General features: G+C 37.5%; 1 protein-coding gene across 1 annotated transcript; it reads right to left on the reverse strand.

The window, feature by feature from the left end:
• Positions 1-759: 759 nt before the first annotated feature.
• LOC140804293 (indole-3-acetic acid-induced protein ARG7-like) lies at positions 760-1,035 on the reverse strand. The gene has a single exon (XM_073160193.1). It carries the CDS (start codon positions 1,033-1,035, stop codon positions 760-762), a length of 276 nt encoding a protein of 91 aa, XP_073016294.1.
• Between the last annotated feature and the right edge of the window lie 19,082 nt (positions 1,036-20,117).

Here is a 20,117-nt window from a genome sequence, read left to right on the forward strand (position 1 = left end):
CAGCCGAACGGGATCATTTCGTAGATCCTGAAAACAGAGAATAGAAAATAGTTTAATTTAAGAACTTCAGCACATAGTTATAAAGATCAGATGAATGAGAAATGTTAATCTCTGTTTATGCGTTACAGTCGGGCCTGCAAAGAATCCGAAAGTTTATATTACATTTCAGTGAAAAAGATGTGCGAAAACATTGAAAAATCCTTGATAGAACATCATAATATATGCATACAAAGTTGCCGGAGTATATTGTGTTTATTGGGTAATGATATATTCGTCTAAATTGCATATCTAATAATACCATTATCATATTCTGTGATATTTTGGTATCAACCATTGTGGATCATATGGAGAATAGTTACATATGCTCGGTTTAATGATTGAACTAAATCTTAGAAATCAGGAGATTTTTCTGCTGTTTGTTACAGGTGGATTGAATCAGATTCGATATTATCATTATTTTGATAATTATGTGATTTTATTGGTCTTAATCAGTTTTCAACCATGCCTTCTATGATGCTTGGGAAGAGTTGGTGTTATATCAGAGATCTTGCTCAGTATTCTATCAAAGAACACAAATAAATGTAATATTGCTTCTGAGTATAAGCAAAAATTGTGATGTAATAAATATTTCACACGGTATTTTGTTTCAAGGATTTATCATCTGCAATTGTATACATACACAGATCGAAAATCGACAAGAATCCCCAAAGGGAAGCATACAAAACTACTCTCTAAACTGTAGTATAGTATTCCATATTATCATATTCTGCTCAATCTAGAAGTGAGATCAATAAATAAATCTTCGCTGCAAGGAATGGTGAGTTTGCCCATTGGATGATAGAACCCGAATTCTTCTTCGGCTTGGTTTAACAAATCTTGAAATAAAGGGTTGTTCAAATATGATAGAGGAATCACAAAACGTTGCTTATTTTCAGTCTCCCCTACATAAACAGCACAATGTCCCTTTGGAACATCAACAGAATTTGATCTTCTTTCACTTGACAAAGAACGGGTAAGGATTTGTCTAATAGCCATTGTTATTGTACACTCAGAAAGGAATGCTTTGATTTGTGAAGCAAATGGAAACTGAGGAAGATCAGTTTTGATGATTGTTGATGTTTTGAACTAGGAAATGTGTTGTTTATATAGATAGATGAACGTTTAAAAGTCAAATATTTCAAAAAAGTAGTTCCATTTGAGTTGGCGAGAGGCCATTGGATGAGTTATGGCTGGAAAATTTTGAGAAACATAAGCACATGAAGAATAACATGGTTTTGTCTTCCATGAATGATCATAAATCACGTTGGACTCATTGTTCCCTATCGTCTCCTACGACAAGAACTCGAAGGGCCCTGCCAAAATAAATTATCCAATTATATGAGATTAATAATTTTATTTGGAGTGCTTCAATCGATTTGCTTGAAGTTACATAATCCCAATCCATATATCAACAAAACTTACAGAGAAACATCTTGAATACAAAGAACAAGTATACTTAGCTGATGCATTTTTTAAAACAAGAATCAAGATTTATTTTAGATTTCATTTACGTGATAAAGAATAAAATACAATTTACAGTTCAGCAAACATTATCCATTCCAATGTATGGTAGAAAAATAAAGACTTTATAATGAAGCAGTTCACTCATTTCAAGTATATATGTCATGTTCTCATTTCACATGCCTCTGCCTGTGGGATAGAAGACAGTCAACGTCGTTAATCAATCTAGTTTTTTTTATTATTATTAATTGAGATAAATATAAGGTTGGTAGATGACTAGAATGAGACATATTAAAGGGATCCAAAGAAAATTCAAGTGATTTGTTTGAGGACCCCTTTGAGTGATTGTTGCCGAAATTAGTAGGGAACAATGTCTCCAACATGACTTGTAGTGATTAGCAGAAGACAAAACCATGTTATTCCTATGTGGCTTTGTTTCCCAAATTTCTGCAGCCACCACTCATCTACTGGCCTCTCTTTCACTCGATTCGAACTACTTTCTTGAACCAAATGATGGTTACTCAATCATCTATCTATATACACAACACCTTTTCTCATCTCAAAACCATCAACAATCCATCAAAACTTCCAATGAAACATTATTCCAACACGTTAAATGATGATTTCAAATTCATCGATCCAAATGCCACACCATTCTAACACATGCATGTACACAAGATTCCTTAAGTTCTTAAATGTAGACGTGAGAATCTATTTTTTTAAAAATCAAATTCAGTAATTTTCATAAAAAATATAAAATGACTAATGCACTCTTACAAAAGACGATCAATTCTATCGATTTCCGGTGGAGGCGAATCTTGGATTGTAGAGTTTCATTGAAGTAAATATTTAAATTTCTCTCCAGGAAGGCTCTGTCAGCCAATACATCAACCAAAAACATGAAAGCATATTATCGGTCGTAAAGACTAAATGCTAAACTGGTGCTTCATGATTTAAGACCTCAATACTTGTTGCAAAGCACAAGATCCCGTCACTTATCATAACAAACGGAAGAAATCCCACTTGAGATTAAAGTGAGTTATCAGGATAGAAGCAGTCCTTAGTATGATAATATTTATGGGGTCCCCGAGAGAATCAAGGCATTTGGAGTATTTTTCTTAAATCACAAGGTACACTGGTTCTTTTTAGGACAGCCTACCGTAAATTCGGATTAGCTATGCCCACATGACCCGATCAAGATTAGCAGACAACAAGACTAAATTTTGGTGGGGGAGACTTAACTATATATGCTGATCCAATGAATCCCAGGAAGTCTATCGTAATATGTGTTATTTGAGTAAGGTCCTGCAAGACTTTGTATGTTAAGGTGGTGGGGAAATATGGTTCTGATAATGGCAGATGCATCATAATAATTTATCATGATTGGAAGACAAATTCATGTGATAGTCATGTGCTTGTCTTTCTCAAATTTCAACAGTTAACGGATAACATATCTGCTAGATGTTTAAAGATAAATTACTCTTAAATTTATCTTTAAACATCCAGCTAGTGGTCTTACAATCCTTAGTACTGAGGATCTATTCTTCGATGTCTCCATTCGCTTGGGCAGAACATGACATATAGTTTTAATAAGTTTAGAAGAAAGCTTAGAATATATGTACAGTAGCTAGATCCAACGAGGAACAAATTCTTTTTACCTTTTCCTCACACCATATCCCCTGATAGAAAGAATTTACCCTTCTTGAGTTTGAGTTCTACATATATGTGTACATGCCTGTAATACAAGAATTTTCCTTTCATAGATATTCAAGAAATCTTCTAATTTCTACTACAATTCGGCTGATTCTGTACTTGCACTTCCCCCATGAGAGATCAACATATTGCATTGTTTTCTAATGGTAATTTTGATTATCACAGTAAATAACAATGGTCATGGATCAAGCCACATTAAGCTTATTTTCTATTCCACTGTTACATTCATGAAAAAACATTCTTCTGGAATGATGTACTGTAGAAATTACTCCATTTCCTCTGTCAAATTTTAAACTCGTGTCGTGTGAGATTCAAAATCTGATTTTATTTTTAGTAGTAAAAGATTTATTTCGGATTTTTTCTAGCAACCGTGGCATATATATGCAGATCAACCAAAAGAATCCAAAGAAAGCTGTAAATCACCATTAGCTGTTTTAGTTCGGCAGGGCCCTTCGATTTCTTGTCGTAGGAGTTGGTAGGTAACAATGTCTCCAACATGATTTTTGGCCATCAATGGAGGACAAAACCATGTTATTCTTCATGTGCATATGTTTCTCAAATATTGCCAACCACAACTCATCTACAGATCTACTGGCTTCTCAAAAGATTCGACATTTGAGCAATCATCTATCTATCTATATATACAACGCATTTCCCATTTCAGAACCATCAACAATCACAAAAAAAAAAACTAATCTTCTTGGTTTCCATTTGCTTCACAAACAGCTTCCTCTTTTGCCTTCACTTTTGAGCCTTCTGCTTTAGTAAGATTTACATTTGTGCAACAATAATGACGATTCGACAAATCCTTAGACGATCTTTATCTAGTGAAAGAAGATCAAACTCCGTTCCGAAGGGGCATTTTGCTGTTTATGTTGGGGAAACTGAAAACAAGCAACGATTTGTGATTCCCGTGTCATACTTAAACAACCCTTTATTTCAAGAATTGTTAAACAAAGCGGAAGAAGAATTCGGGTTCTATCATCCCACGGGTGGAATCACCATCCCCTGCAGCCAATATTTGTTTATTGATCTGACTTCTAGATTGAGTGGAATATGAAATATAAAGAGTACTATATGAATTTTAGGGAGTAGAAATTAGTATACTATTTAATTAGTTGCAGAACAATGTAAACTAAATCGGTTTTTAAGGAGTACTATATCACTTATTTTTAATCCATCCAACAATTCATGCAGCTTCTTATTTCTCAACTAATTTCAGCTCCTTAGATCTCCACCATTCTCTATCTAAAAGATCTGATACTCTTAAGCTTATCGATCTATTTATATATACGAACAAAAAGCACGTGTGTTGCTAATGGAAGAGGATGGTTTATGCTGAAAATTTATGAAATAATTGTACGGACTATTATGTTAATTATAACATATGAGGAGTACTATCTTTTAAAGCATATATAATTCTTAAATATTCTTTTGTTTTATCTCAACTAATTGTAACTTTTGTATTTAATTTCCTAGACCAAAAAATTCTATGCATTTTGTTTTCATGATTTGAGTAAAGCAAACGGGAAAGAAAAATATGGTATCAACTGGATTATGGAAAAATCAGGCATGAAAGCTTAAAGGATGCACAGAAGCTGGCCATATATACTATGAACTAAAGGAGCAATAACCTGTTCTGGCTCTCTGAAGTGCCTAAAATATTCCGATACTATTGCTATTGTACATAAGCAATAACCATGCATCTGTGCTGAATGTAACCGAGCTAGAGAATAGGATTCTTACAGGCAGTGGCAGATGATTAAGGACTTACTGAGTAAATACATTGGTGAAAACCCATGTCAAAAAAATTACATCATGTCCTAACTTCTGAGTTATCATTTTGATCAAATGATGCATATTGTAACTGTATGTTTAGCTCCATAGAAATGTCAGAGAAATAAGGTGTAAACAAGTTTCGTTTGAGTAGAGTAGGCCAAGAGCTTAAAATATTCTTGCGAAAAAATTGAGTTAGTGGAAAGTTACAAAATTATTACAAACTTTTTGTTTTATTTAGGGGTGAAAAAAAATACCGATCGTTCCACGATACCGCACTTACCGTATCGCAAAATAACCCACATATCGAATGTAACGGTATACCGAACCTTTCGGTACAATATTATACCATACCGAACCTTTCAGTATCGGTATGGAATTTAAAAAATTTCGGTAATACCGAATTTTTTTTATATATTTTAAAAGTTATAATATAATGTTGTTAGACGCACTTACTCTTTCAATTCACCGTTTTTTTTTATATATTTTAAATTAGAATATAATGTTGTTAGACGCAGCTTACTCTTTCAATTTTCGGTATAGACGGTATTATACCGATACCGTACCAAAATTTCGGTTTGGTAAGAACGGTATGTAATTTATGGCATACCGAAATTTCGGTATAACGTGCGGTATACCAAAATTTTGGTACAGTATCGAAATTTTTCGGTACCGAAATTTTTGGATACGGTATACGATATTATTTGGAAAAATCGATATACCGTACCGAACCAGGCATAGTTTTACTAGTAAGGAATACATGCTTCGCTCGTGGAAACACTTTATTAGTGATCAATTAAGTATCCAATTGAAATAAATATGATGTTTATGCTGAAAATTTTGAAACACATACATGTTAATATATCCTATTAAATTAAAGATGATGTTCATACTGAATATTTTGAAACACATGTGTTGAAACAAATATAACAAATTATGTCATTAAATACATATTTCATTTTATTTTTAATTTTTTACTTTTATGAATCGTTAGTTACAATTTTGTATCTTTCTTTTTTTTTTATTAGGTATTTCAACCTTATTTGTCGAGAAATCTTTGGTGTCAATCTCCATGTCAAATAGATCATGACATAAGAGACAACCTATTACTCTATCACATGCTTTGCACATGGACTTCTTTTCCACGTAATATGTACAATTCTCATGCCAAATTCATCTAACTCTAATGTCAATCCAATTATTAAATTTAATTTATTTGCTACTCATTGAGGTATTATCGAATAATAATTTAGTTTAATAGAAAAAAATATGGTATTCTAAAATTTAAATTAAGTACTTGTTTGCACGATATTTGGTGTTGCGGGCGTGCCAGGTGCGAAAATGTACCGATTTGTGTGAACGATAAAAATCTAACTTCTAAAAACAAACGAAAGTGAATTCTAAATTTGACCGTTGGTTTTAATCTCCTAAAACAACTATAATGCCAAAATGAAGAGAACTATTGGAATTTGAGGAATAATCGCCTGACATTGTTTATATTTTCAATAAACCGTAGATATTTACAAGACATAAACATATAAATATAAAGTTGTTGAAATCTAAAACGAGAGAATGCTAGAAATCTTCAAAACTATCGCTTGAAGATTGAATTTTTGTAGAGAATATTTTTGCAGATTTTTGTCTGTGTAGGAGTTGTGTGTGTAGAGAATTGTGTTTGCCGATCTCTTTTCTCCCCATGGTTGTGCGGTTTCTCTCCACTCCCCCATGAGCCCATGATCTTTTGCCCACCATTGCGCGATCTCCCTCTATTTGCAACGCTTTGTGAACGGTTTGAATCGATAAGAATTAATCTGTTATGGACTTATATAATTTAATTGGGCTTCAGAATTAAATTGGGCTTGCATAATTAATTAATTTTAGCCCAAACAATTGCCCCCCGCATGTTGGATCTGGTTTTCTACACGTCCAAACGCAGTGGAAGATTTAAAATTTTTTTATTTTATTTTGACAATCAAAATATATTTGTTTGGACGCTCGTACGATTTTCATATTCAAACATTCATAGGATGATTAGTAATATACCTTTGGTGAATAAATCACATGGCTCCAACTACTCCGGTATTAGCGGATGTAGCTCTTGTTGTAAATCCCTACGAACATTCTTCGATCTCCTAATCCGGTCCACGACTGGAATATTTGTTCCTCTTCTAAATTGCACTAGAAATTTAGAAGATGTTTTGCGTAGAGATAGAACACGGAAGGAAAAATCAATTTCTTGCAACAAGAAAGAAAATTTCGAGAGCAGCACTTCAAATTCCCTTGGAAGAGCCGAAAAACTTTTCATTTTAAATCTTGGAGAATATGTCTCGAAAATCTCTACCATTTTGGAATAAAGAAATCCTTTTATTTCTTTAATCATAATTTACTTAATTAATCTCATTAATTAAGTAAACTATATTTGGATGAATAATAGTTGTGATTTTCGAAGATCAAAAGGATGGAGGCTAGGGTTTTAACTTCTCAACTCTTATTTATAATTAACCCATAACCTAATACATATAATTAACATTAATGGGCTTGATTAATTAATTGGGCTAGTCCAACTAGTTTAATTAATTTAATCAAAGTCCATTAAACTTTAATTATTTAGTATGTTGGACTTGTACTCCTACAAGCCCATCAAACATACTTCCCACCAATTTTAATTTAATATTTAATCAACTCAACTTTTGAGTTTAATTAATTAAATTCATTATAAATTCAACATTTGAATTTATTATTTAAATTATAAATTCAACTCCTTGAATTTATATCACCTCCAAAATTTAATATCTAATAAACCCGACATTTGAGTTTAATAAATTAAATTCTCAAATTTTATAAATTCAACTCCTTGAATTTATTCTCTCAAAATTTAATTATCATAAATTCAACTCCTTGAATTTACTATATAATATAAATTCAACTTCTTGAATTTATTCTCTCAATGTTTTCTATAAATTCAACTCCTTGAATTTATTATCTCAACGGGGACAAACTAATCCAGTACTTGTGTGACCCTCAATGGTTCAGGGATACAGCTAGCCGTGGGTTCACAACTCTTTGTGATTTAGGACATAATCCTTTATTCGGGCTTACCCTAGTTAGCCCCATTCTTTCTATCAACACCTTGATCAAGAATGTCAGAACTCATTTCTGATTGCACCCATCGGATCATGGTAAGAGCGTCTAGTAGCATCGCCCCATGATCCCCTAGGTATCACTGATAGTGCCTGCAAGAACCAGTCGATTATGATTAACGTACAGTACGATCCCTTCATCTCATATATCCCGATCGAATCTGCAACCATTGGTTCATCGAGGGTTGCATAATAATTCGATAACTATGTGATAACTATAATAGTGGCATCGCGTGTACTATTTGAGAACTCTTTCTCTAACATACACCTCATACTCTGGCCAGAGATTCCATGCACTATTATTTCATTAGATCACATAGGATATCCACACCCGTAGGTGAGCGGTGAATCCCCGACTACAATGCACTGGCTCCTATATGTGTCGCAACTGTACCCAACCTCGCCACCTGATGACTCTCTGGAGCCGGTAAACGAGTCAAAGCACAGCCCTAGCATATAGAGCCTCAGTGTTGTCCCGGGTCGTAAGGACTAATGGTGTACCATCATAACCACGGACTTATCCTCTCGATGAATGATAACCACTTGGAAAGTCCGAGGGAGGGTTGTTCGGTATAATCATCATATGACTACCCATCTGTATGTTTGGACATCTCTATGCCCTTACCAAGAAATGCGGTACACAACATCACAGATGCTAGTCTCAAGCTCAAGCGACCTTTATCCATGTTTTAGGCGGCTGAATCGACTAGGAACGAATTTAGAATATGCAGTGTTTACAAATGAGTTTCAACATCGAATTACGATTCATTTGTATTAAAGCATAATCAAGGACTTTATCTATGCTGATTGCATGGGTATACAGATAAAGTATCACGAAACCATTAAAAGTTAAATTATATTAAAATAAAGATTGTTTATTACACTTGAGTCAATAAATTCCCTGGCCAACCGTTGGCTTGCAGGGCATCTACTCTAACACCGCAAGCATTGGCCTGTGGGCCAAAATGCTTGTATGTAAGCCCAGTCCGATCCATTTATTTGCAGTGGCTCATAGTCATTTATCATTTCATTTCTAGCATTGGGCCACTTATCCAAGCCCAATTCGTATATGGATTGTAAATCGTTGGGCTCCATTTATTCTGATTCAAATCGTCTATCTCGATCTCTTCCCTTCTTCCCCGCTTCTTCTTCCGATCGATCCCTGCTGCTGTCGTGGACTCACGTCGCTTCGCTAGCCCCCTCTTTCATCGTCATCTCCTCCACACTGTTGTCGCTTGACATCTCTGTATGGCTCAAAAAATCGGCTCGGACGCCTCCATTGGAATCGAGTGTCGCGGATGCTGGTTTCAACGTTGCCCAAGTCGAAGTTTCTGGCGCCTCCACCGCTGCCTTCAACGTTGCGGGTGCCGCGTCTGCCTCCGCCGCTGGTGCTGCCACGCTGCCCGTGGCATTCGCCGGCTCCAATAGTGGTCCCAATTCGTTCGCCGTCATCTCTGGGTTATCAACCGGCGTACCTTCGCGTTTTGGCCATCTTTCTTCTGCAAGAGCGAGTGCTCTTCTCGGCTCGGGTCAGAACTCATCGACGGCCATGGGTATTTCCTCATTCCCTGAACTCTATTCCAGCTCCTTTAATGTTGAATGATTGACTTGCAATTTGTATTCCCTGTTTTGTATGATTTTGTATCCTAGGAACCAAAAGATGGACAATCGGTTTATCTATGTAATTGGACTAACTCTAGTTTTTGTGGGGAATTATGGATTTGGTATTATTAGGCCATTCATTAGCCTTTGCTTTGGAGGTGCGGTAAAGTGGCCATTGTTTGGCCCTGTAGTATATATCAGTAGCAATTGGTTTTCTGAATATTTCTTGCATACATGCAATGATTTTTGACCCCAGTCGACCTATTGACCCTGGTTCTGTCCCTGTTGCCACCCCTTTTGTTGGTTTCTTTTGTATACAAAGACATATTTATTCTTAGCAGGTAGCATAGATTGGCCATGGGTTGGCCTCAGTTTTCCAGCATATTCGACACCTAAGCCTTGGTGTCGTTTGGGGCTCTTCGAAACACAGGTAAGACTTAACCCTTACGTGCTCTTATGTGCTCTTATGTGCTGCATCCACTCAAGACGATTCCCTCGCCCCAAACATTATGCATTGCACTTCAGTCGGATCCCTTTCCCACATACACGTATATTCATTTGCACTTCAGTTGGACCCCTTTCCCGCATACATGTATATGCATTTGCACTTCAGTTAGACCCCTCTCCCGCATACACTTATATGCATTTGCACTTCAGTCGGACCCTTTTCCCACATACACGTTTACTTACTGTTCTTGCATGCGGTGACTCTGCTTCTTATTTTTTGATTGTTGGTTTGGTGTTGTGGTTGTTGGGTGCTGGATGTGGAATGAAGGTGGGTTTGTATGTGATGTTGTGTATTGGATGTTGGGAATAAGTTTCTATTCGTTCTTAATCCACTTAACCCAACTCGCTTCAATTACTTCAATCAAAACCATAGGTTGGCTTAAAACTCCCAACTCGTGATTATTTCACCATTGATTCCCCAGCGAAACTAAATGAATCCAATATGATAAGAGAAGCCTACTGGCCAACTTCATTTGATCATAACCAACAAATATCTACATTGGTGGCCCCAAGGCCTACTTCAAACAAAATCCCACAACATGAAGCTAAAAACATGCAAAAATGGCTGATTAACCTATTTTTCTTCCAAAGTCAACTTCTGGGTCTTCTTGGGGTTCGCATATTGTCTTTGTTCTCTTCAGTTCTTCCTTTATTACTCGTTTTCCACCCGGTGAGCTCAACTCCCCGCTCGCTGTGTTACTTTCCTGCCATATTCTAAGTGGTCTGAAGGCCTACTTCATGGGCCTATAACTGCACATGCAAACAGCCAATTTATGGCGGTACGGTCTTCTTCACCATAACTTCTCGTACCAATTGAACATTAGAACTATCAATAGAATGCATATATAATATGTGGCCATAAGGCCGACTCCCTACTGAAACAACCGACTTTCAAAATAATGGAAACGGCTGACTGTCCCACTTTTGTTATCAATCTTATTGTTGAGTCAGTGGCCCTAAGGCCCACATCACATGCCATCTTGAAATGAAGACTAAAACTATACAAAAGTGGCCATGAGGGCCAACTCCCCGCTCAATATCAGTCCTCATTCGCTCGTTTTTCTTACTTCTTCCCTCATACTTGGAAAATACGGCTTGAGATATTTGTCGTTTATGCATCTCTTGTGTGGATCGCCATCTAATCTTGATAGCCAATATGCATTTCCGTCCAACACCTTATTTACCTTGAATGGTCTCTCCCAGTTAGGAGACCATTTGCCCAGCTCCCTATCCTTTGTTCCTAGTGGCAGTATAGCCTTCCACACTATTTCTCCTCCGTGGAAGCTTTTCTTGTTAACTTTTTTGTTGTAGATTCTTGCCACTTTCTGTTTCTGTAACAGCAAGGCATTGTACGCTTGGATTCTCAGCTCATCCAGTTCTTCTAACTCCATGATCATTGCTTCATTATAATGCTCAAAGGAAAGTTCATTTTGCTTTGCCACTTGCATTGATGGCACCATAATCTCCAATGGGAGCACTGCATCATGGCCAAAGGTAAGGGAAAAAGAGCTCACTCCAGTGGCAGTCCTCTTGGATGTTCTGTACGCCCACAAAGTTTCTGATAATAGCCTTGGCCAATCTCTGAGATTCTCTTCCATCATTTTCTGTAGAATCTTTATCAAAACTTTGTTCGATGCTTCGGCCTGTCCGTTGGATTGTGGGTAATGAGGGGATGAGATTATCAATTTGATTCCATAGTCTTCTGCAAATTCCCTCATATCTGAGCCCGTGAACATAATTCCCTGATCAGTGGTCAATGACTCTGGAATTCCAAATCTATGAATAATATTCTCTTTCACAAAGTTAATGACATCCCCTTGTTCTGCATTCTTCAAAGGCACTGCCTCTACCCATTTGATGAAAAAATCTGTGGCCACAAGGATGAACGAGTGGCTTTAGATGATGAGGGGTAGATTTTCCCTATTAAGTCCATGGCCCAGCCCTTGAACGGCCATGGTTTGAAAATGCTGTGAAGCTCATCCGCCGGAATTCTTTGGATGTTCCCGTGTCTCTGACATGGCTGACATCTCTTAGCATATTTGATGCAATCTTTCAGGATGGATGGACAATAGTAGCCATACCTCCTTATCAACCATCTCATCTTTATTCCAGATTGATGTGCTCCACACACTCCCTCATGAACTTGCTTCATGATCTCCAAAGCCTCTGGGAAACCTATGCATCTGAGGAGCAGACCATCTAACCATTTCCTGTACAAATCTCCCTCCACTAGAATGTAATTAAGAGCTTTCATTTTTAAACCGTGTGGAATATCTCTCCCGGTTGATTCTAGCACCTGTTTCATGTCATCCCTCCAGTCACCAGCTAAGTTTATATCCAAGTTGAGTGTGTCTACCTGAATCCCTCTTTGCTGAATTGAAGGGTGGTTTTTCTTTTGAATCAACACCAGCCTGTGTGTAAGTTCCGGAGACATCTTCAATCCCGAAGCAACCTGTGCCAACTCGTCTGCCTCCCAATTTTCTTGTCTTGGGACGTGTACCAGTGACACTTCCTCGAAATCATCTAGAAGTTGGGATGCCGCGGTATAGTAAGGAGCCAAGGACAAACTTGTGCATTTGAACTCCCCTGACTGCTGTTTGAGTACCAGCTGAGAATCCCCTGATATCAATAATTCTCTTGCTCCTAAATCTTTAAGAATTTCCAATCCAATGACCAGTGCTTCGTATTCCGCTTGATTGTTGGTGCATGGGAAATCCAAATTAAAGGATATAGCGGTTTTCACACCTCTTGGGGAGGTGATCACAATACCAGCTCCAGCTGCTGTTTCTGTACTTGATCCATCGAACTTCAACTCCCAGGGTTGAACTCCCACTCCACAAACTGGAAACCCAACCTGTTCTCCAATAAACTCATCAAGTGAAGGGTGATCAGCTAAGAAATCGGCGATAGCTTGGTCTTTTATTGACTTTTGGGGGTAATAGGTCAATGTAAACTCGGCCAATGCCAAAGACCATTTGCCAATCTGACCCGAAAGAATGGGTCTATTAAGCATGTATTTAATCAAATCGGTTTTAGCCACCACAAACACTCTTGATTGAATCAAATAACGTCTTAACTTGGTACAAGCATAATACAGTACTAAGCATAACTTTTCAATCACGGAGTATTTCACTTCTACTGAAGTAAGGAATCTACTCAAATAATAGATGGCTTGTTCATTTCCTTCATGATTATTTTGAATTAGTAGACATCCAATTGATTCATGAGCAGCAGAGATGTATAACTTAAGGGGCATTCCATACTTGGGAGGCATAAGAACAGGTGGGTTAGATAAATATCTCTTGATCACATCAAAAGCTTTCTGATTCGACTCTTCCCATTTGAACTCCCTGATGTCTTTGAGCTTCAACAGCTGTGAAAACTCTTTCGTCTTCCCTGCAAGGTTAGAAATAAAACGCCTTAAGTAATTCACTTGCCCAAGGAAACGTTGCAACTCTTTCTTGTTTCTAGGTGGATTTGCTTCCATAATATCTTTGGCTTTGTTTTTATCCACTTCAACTCCCCTCTGATGCACAAGAAATCCCAAAAATTTCCCTGTTTTTATGCCAAAGGCACATTTCAATGAGTTTAACTTCAACTCATGTTGCCTCGTTCTTTGGAAACTCTTCCTCAAGTGCTCAATGTGATCAGCAGCTTGTTTAGACTTCACAATGATATCATCTATATATACTTCAATATGATGCCCAATCATGTCATGGAAGATTGAGTTCATAGCTTTTTGATACGTGACTCCCGCGTTCTTTAGCTCGAATGGCATAACAAGCCATTCAAACGTACCAACAGCTCTCGGGCATCTGAATGTTGTTTTGTGAGTGTCAGTCTTGGCTATTTTGATTTAGTTATAGCCCGAGAACCCGTCCATGAAAGACAACAACTCATGTCTAGCCACTGAATCAATTAACATATCAGGTATCGGCATCACATATACATCTTTGGGAGTTGCACAGTTCAAGTCTCGGAAGTCGATGCATATTCTGACCTTGCCATTCTTTTTCATGACCGGCACAATGTTCGAAAGCCATTCGGTATATCTGATTGGTTTTATAAACTTGGCCTTTAACAATTTCTCAACTTATTTTTTCATTTTCAATTCAACTTCTTTTGACATGCGCCGAGATGGCTGTTGAAATGGTTTGAAACCTTCTTTGAGTGGAAGTCGGTGTTCGACCAATTTTCGGTCCAACCCTGGCATGTCATCATAACTCCATGCAAAACAATCTTTGTATTCCTTCAACATGCTGATCAAGTCTTGCTTCAACTTTTCTTCCAGTTGCTTACTCACATATACCACTTTTGGATTCTCAAGCTCCCCCAAGTTAATCTCTTCCAATGGGTCTTGAACTTCATGTTGGCCATCTTTCATTTGAGATGGCGCCATCAACAACTCATAGACTTGTAGCTCATCATCTTCGTATTCTTCTTCCTGGACAACTTCAGTTCCATAAGTGTCTCATGCTTCCTCTTCCTTTAGTTTTTTCAGTACTTGCTGCACATGTGCCTTCCATATAGAGGTTGCAGCTACCTCTTTTTGTTTTTGGTTCGAATCAATCATCAATCTCCTCAATCAGCGGCTGAATTATCGACCTAGACAGCACGATAACAGTAGGTTTGAGGATCCTTTCCAACACCGAGCTTGGAGTTGGTGTTTGCATGTACAGTGGATTTTCTTTCTTGATATTGCTACGGATTTTGATGGGCCCAAAATACCCATTATAATATCTGGCTTCTACTGCACTTGCACTTGTTTGGAACGGCTGTCCATCCGCTTCCACTACCTCCACATCATCTCTTTTCCAAAATAAAAGCAGTTGGTGCATTGAGGATGGTATGCACTGATTTGCATGGATCCAATCTCTGCCTAACAACGCTTGGAAGTTGGCGGAGGAGTTTACCACGAAAAATGCACATAAAGATGACATACTCCCCACAGTAACATCAGCGGGGAATACCCCAATGGTCTTGGTGGTTTTCCCTGTAAATGCAGCAACCGAAACTTCTGAAAGAATCAAGTCTTCTTCATTTTTGCCCAGACTTTTCAACATTCTTACTGGAAGAACATTCACAGCTGAGCCATTGTCAATCAACACCCTAGACACTGGCTTCCCATTCAAGTGGGCTTTGATGTACAACGGCCTTATGTGCTTGGTCATGGCCGGTGTAGGCTTTTCAAGTATCACTTGTTTAGGCTTATTCGGGTGATCTTCCTTTATAATCACTCTTGAACTCCTTTCGGAGAGTTTATTTGCATGCTCTTTCTTTTGCACTGATTCTTGGGGCATCAACTCCCCATCCCCTTCTTCCATCATTTTAAATCTCTGGGGTAGTATCACCACTCTTGTGGCACAATCCACGGTGATGTGAAATTCTCCAATGCAAAAATTGATTGTTTTTCCTCTTTGATCATCCTCTTCGCTTAACAAATCATCATCCTCCTCCACAAACTTATCCTCAGTAGCCGATCTTCCAAACTTGGATTTACTCCCCAGTGGACTCCTTGCGACTGGAATATCATTTGTGGATTCATTTCTCAACTTAGCCGACTCCTCTCTTCTTGCAATAGCCCCTTTCTCTCAGCAGTCGTCTCTTTTGAGTCCTAGTCGGTGGCCTAGGGAACTTTTTGTGCTGGGCCACTCTCCAGGACTCACTGAACTCCCCTCTAGCTGGAAAGACGTATCTAGGCTTTGCTCCTTGGCTCTCAATCATTTTTCTTTTGAGATTTCATATGAACGCCGCTCTATGCACTGATCAGCTGATACTTACCTTGTTTCCACCTTTCGTGACTCAACTCTACGTATGTTTCTCCTGTCTGAGTATCTCTGGTGTTGATCACAAGATGATTCCTCTCTGAACTTTTTATTCTCAAGCACTGGTCTTTCAAGAAAATGTTGGTTCCTCGGCCGATAGGCCGCGGATTCACCAACATTTATGGAGAAACGCCGTTGAACTGTTCGTATTTGATCGGCACTACGTCTTCCATGAGCTTCAAACAATTGATCCTTTGGAATCCAGTATTTCTTGATTACTCGGTCTTTCACTGCAAAGGATCGGCTTCTTTTCTCATTGAGAAGATCCCTCAAATCTGTCACATTCACATTAACCAAAGCCACTGGAGGAAAATGATCATCACCCACCGCCATAGAATCTTGTTTGTTAGGGAATTTCACAACTCCCTTGTTAATTCTATCCTGCAAAATGTTCTTGAACGCCCAACAAGATTTAGTGGCATGATTGTAGGAGTTGTGGTACTTACAATACTCTCGTCCTTTCAGATCTTCTATGGGTGACACCCTGTGATCAGCTGGAAAAGTGATGAACTTTTCTTTCACCAAGAAGTCGAAAACTTCTTCGGTCTTTGATACATTGAATTTATACTGCATGTCTTTGGGGAGTTGGGAGTTGTTCTTCTCTGTTGGCTTCTTTTTTAGCAGGAGAACTGTGCAATACCCATCTGATTGAATATCTGCCAATGCCACCTCTTCCACCTCCTGATAATAAGACCCCATAGCAGTTTTCTTCTTGTATGACTCTTCCCGCAAGGGTTCTTCATATTCAGCCACTTTGGCGGCTAGCTCAAAGAAATCCCTAAACTTCATATCTTGGAATTTCTTCCTTAATTCAAAATCCAACCCATTTTGTGCCATCTCCACGAACTCGGTCTCCGGTAGGAATACCTTGCACCTATTCTTTATCTTCTTGTACCTGTCTATGAAATATTCCACAGACTCTCCTTTCTTTTGAGTAACCCTAGATAAGTCGGCAATGCACACTTCTGGCTCTGTTCTATAGAATTGAATGTGAAATTGCCTTTCCATCTCTTGCCAACTCATCACTGAATTTCTCGGGATTGAAGCATATCGGGCGAATGCAGTCCCAGTGAGGGAATTCGGGAATAGCCGCAACTTTAGATTGTTGAAGTTCTCCAAGTTGGATAATTCCCCGAACTGGATGGTGAATCTCGCTATGTGTTCCATGCTGGACTGGCCATCCTCCCCGGAGAATAAACTGAAATCATGAACTCTATAACCTCTTGGGTACGGGTTATTCACGTCTATGTAGTCTGGATAGGGTTTGTGAAACTCTGGGCGGCCAATCTGTTTCAAGGTCGGCCCATATAGCTCTTGAACAGCCTCTCTCACCATTTCTGGATCAATCTCGTGCATGTTCCGAGTGGGGAGTTGGTGATGGTAGTAATTTGCCCCCCGAGCTTGAAACCCTGCATTTAAACCAATATTACCTCCTGGGAAGCCCCCATCTACTCCTTGATAATCCATGTGTGACATATCTTCATACGCTCCCGATTGGTACAGAGGATTGGTTACGCTGTACACTTGAGTAACTGGTTGTTTCGAGCTCCCCACTCTATGAGCACGTGGATATACTCCGGGTGGCGAGGATTGCCAGCCTTGAGTTTTCAATTCCCTCGTCAAATTCACGGACATTGTTATTTCCCTGGACTTGGTTGCTTCTTTGGTTCCCTTCTTTTTCACTTATGTTCTGCTCTTTGTTGGCTGACTGGTTTGGTTTACCCAATACTGTCCTCAAGCAATCAGACACAGCCTTGGACAGTGCTTGTGATATTTCTTCAATTTTCATCGCAGTCAATTCTTCAACCAAACGGTTTGAAATATGAGCACACATCTCTGGAACATTATTTGAATGCAAATCCAACTCCCTGGTCGGCTCTTCAGCGGCCGGCTGCTCTGTTAGTGGAACGTGAACCTCTTCATGGCTTGGTTGAGACTCCCCATCCCCTTGATTGACGTTTTATTTTCTTCTTGGCGGCATAGTGATGGTCCCACTGGGCGTGCCAAAAATATGTTTGCACAATATTTGGTGTTGCGGGCGTGCCAGGTACAAAAATACACCGATTTGTGTGAACGATAAAAATCTAACTTCTAAAAACAAACGAAAGTGAATTCTAAATTTGACCGTCGGTTCTAATCTCCTAAAACAACTATAATGCCAAAATGAAGAGAACTATTGGAATTTGAACAATAAACGCCTGACATTCTTTATATTTTCAATAAACCGTAGGAATTTACAAGACATAAACATATAAATATAAAGTTGTTGAAATCTAAAACGAGACAATACTAGAAATCTTAAAAACTATCGCTTGAAGATTGAATTTTTGCAGAGAGTATTTTTGCAGATTTTTGTCTGTGTAGAGAGTTGTGTGTGTAGAGAATTGTGTTTGCCGTTTCTTTTCTCCCCATGGCTGTGCGGTTTCTCTCCACTCCCACATGAGCCCATGATCTTTTGCACACCATTGCACGATCTCTCTCTATTTGCAATGCTTTGTGAACGGTTTGAATCGATAAGAATTAATCTGTTATGGGCTTATATAATTTAATTGGGCTTCAGAATTAAATTGTGCTTGCATAATTAATTATTTTTAGCCCAAACAGTACTTATCAATAATTATATATTATAATGCAATAATTTAGTTTTCTTAATTAATTACTATTTGATTCCCAACAATTGTTCTTTATATGTCAATTACATCTTCCTAATATCGAATTTGTTCTAATTAATGTCCATTATTCTTATTTTTTTGTACCTTGTACTAAATCTTGTATGATTTTGTGAAAACAAAAAGTCTATTATCTAGTTAGCCTCACATCTTTATGCTTACTATGTTGTGCTTGTGAGAAAAAACTATATTTTGGTCATGTAAGTTGGTCTGTTATGAATTTTAGTCATTTAATTGGTCAAAATTTGGTTTTCATCCTATAAATTGATTTTTTTTAATTTTGGTCCTTTTTTTTCCGAAATCACTAAATCTAGTGAATATTTTGCTTATTTGACATTGATGTTTTACTATGTGGCCCATGTGACGACAATAAAACCTAAATTACAGATATTAAAATCTACATAATCAAAATGAAAAGGATTTTCCTACCATTTTTGAAATATTGAGTAAACGTGCTAATTTATTTTTTCTCTTTATTTTGCTTAGATGAATTTTATTGTGTGTAACATAGGATTTATTTACATCATATGAATCATGTAAAAAAACATAAATGTCAAATAAGAAATATTAAGTGGATTAGTGACTTCAGGCGAAAAATGACCCCAAAAAAACCAAGTCACTTAATGAAAACTTAATTTTGACAAGTTGCATAACTACAATCCAAAACAAGCAACTTACAAGACCAGAATCTTTGTTTTCCCTGCTTGTAATGCTCGATTTCTCCAACATTATTGTTTATCATGCCCCCCAAATTCTATAGTTGTCACATATCTTTATACCGACCAGCTATATTTAGTGTACTCAATTACTATCTATTAAGAATGAATTATTAATTGTACACATTTAATGTCTAATAGAGGTTATCTTATTTAAAATACATAATTATTGTATATTAATGTCCAGTTATCGTTTAAAATACCCATTATCATCCCCCAATAATCACCAAAAAGAATAAATTTAAGAATGCATGTGTATGAGAATAAAGAAGATTGTTATGAAAATTATGTTGGGTATTTTGAGTATAGCATACTAAGTGGATTGAAGTTGTTATATTGTTTTAATTTTATCGATATTTATCTGATATCGATTAATCTTTATCTAAACAAAAAACATTCGCCGAAATAACAAAATAAAAGCATGACATTTTAACTATTTAGCTTATGAGAATTATACTGGATTTTTGCATGTGCTTGAAATTCTTTGAAAACTAATTGATATTTTATACTAAACGCAAAAATTTCAAGAAATAAGATAAAAGAATAGAATTATTGTCAATGATTACACATGGATCTTGAGTTACCTTAGCTCGATTTGAAAATTGAACTCAATATAATCTCTCGACGTTGGGTTTATTTTTGAACATTTCAAGAACGATCTATTATAGC

Source organism: Primulina eburnea, chromosome 1 (assembly GCF_022965805.1).
Source record: "Primulina eburnea isolate SZY01 chromosome 1, ASM2296580v1, whole genome shotgun sequence".
Classification (NCBI taxonomy): domain Eukaryota; kingdom Viridiplantae; phylum Streptophyta; class Magnoliopsida; order Lamiales; family Gesneriaceae; genus Primulina; species Primulina eburnea.

Bases quoted from the DNA above. Each gene is read 5' to 3' on its own strand.
- LOC140804293 (XM_073160193.1), bottom strand. From the start codon at position 1,035: ATGGCTATTAGACAAATCCTTACCCGTTCTTTGTCAAGTGAAAGAAGA.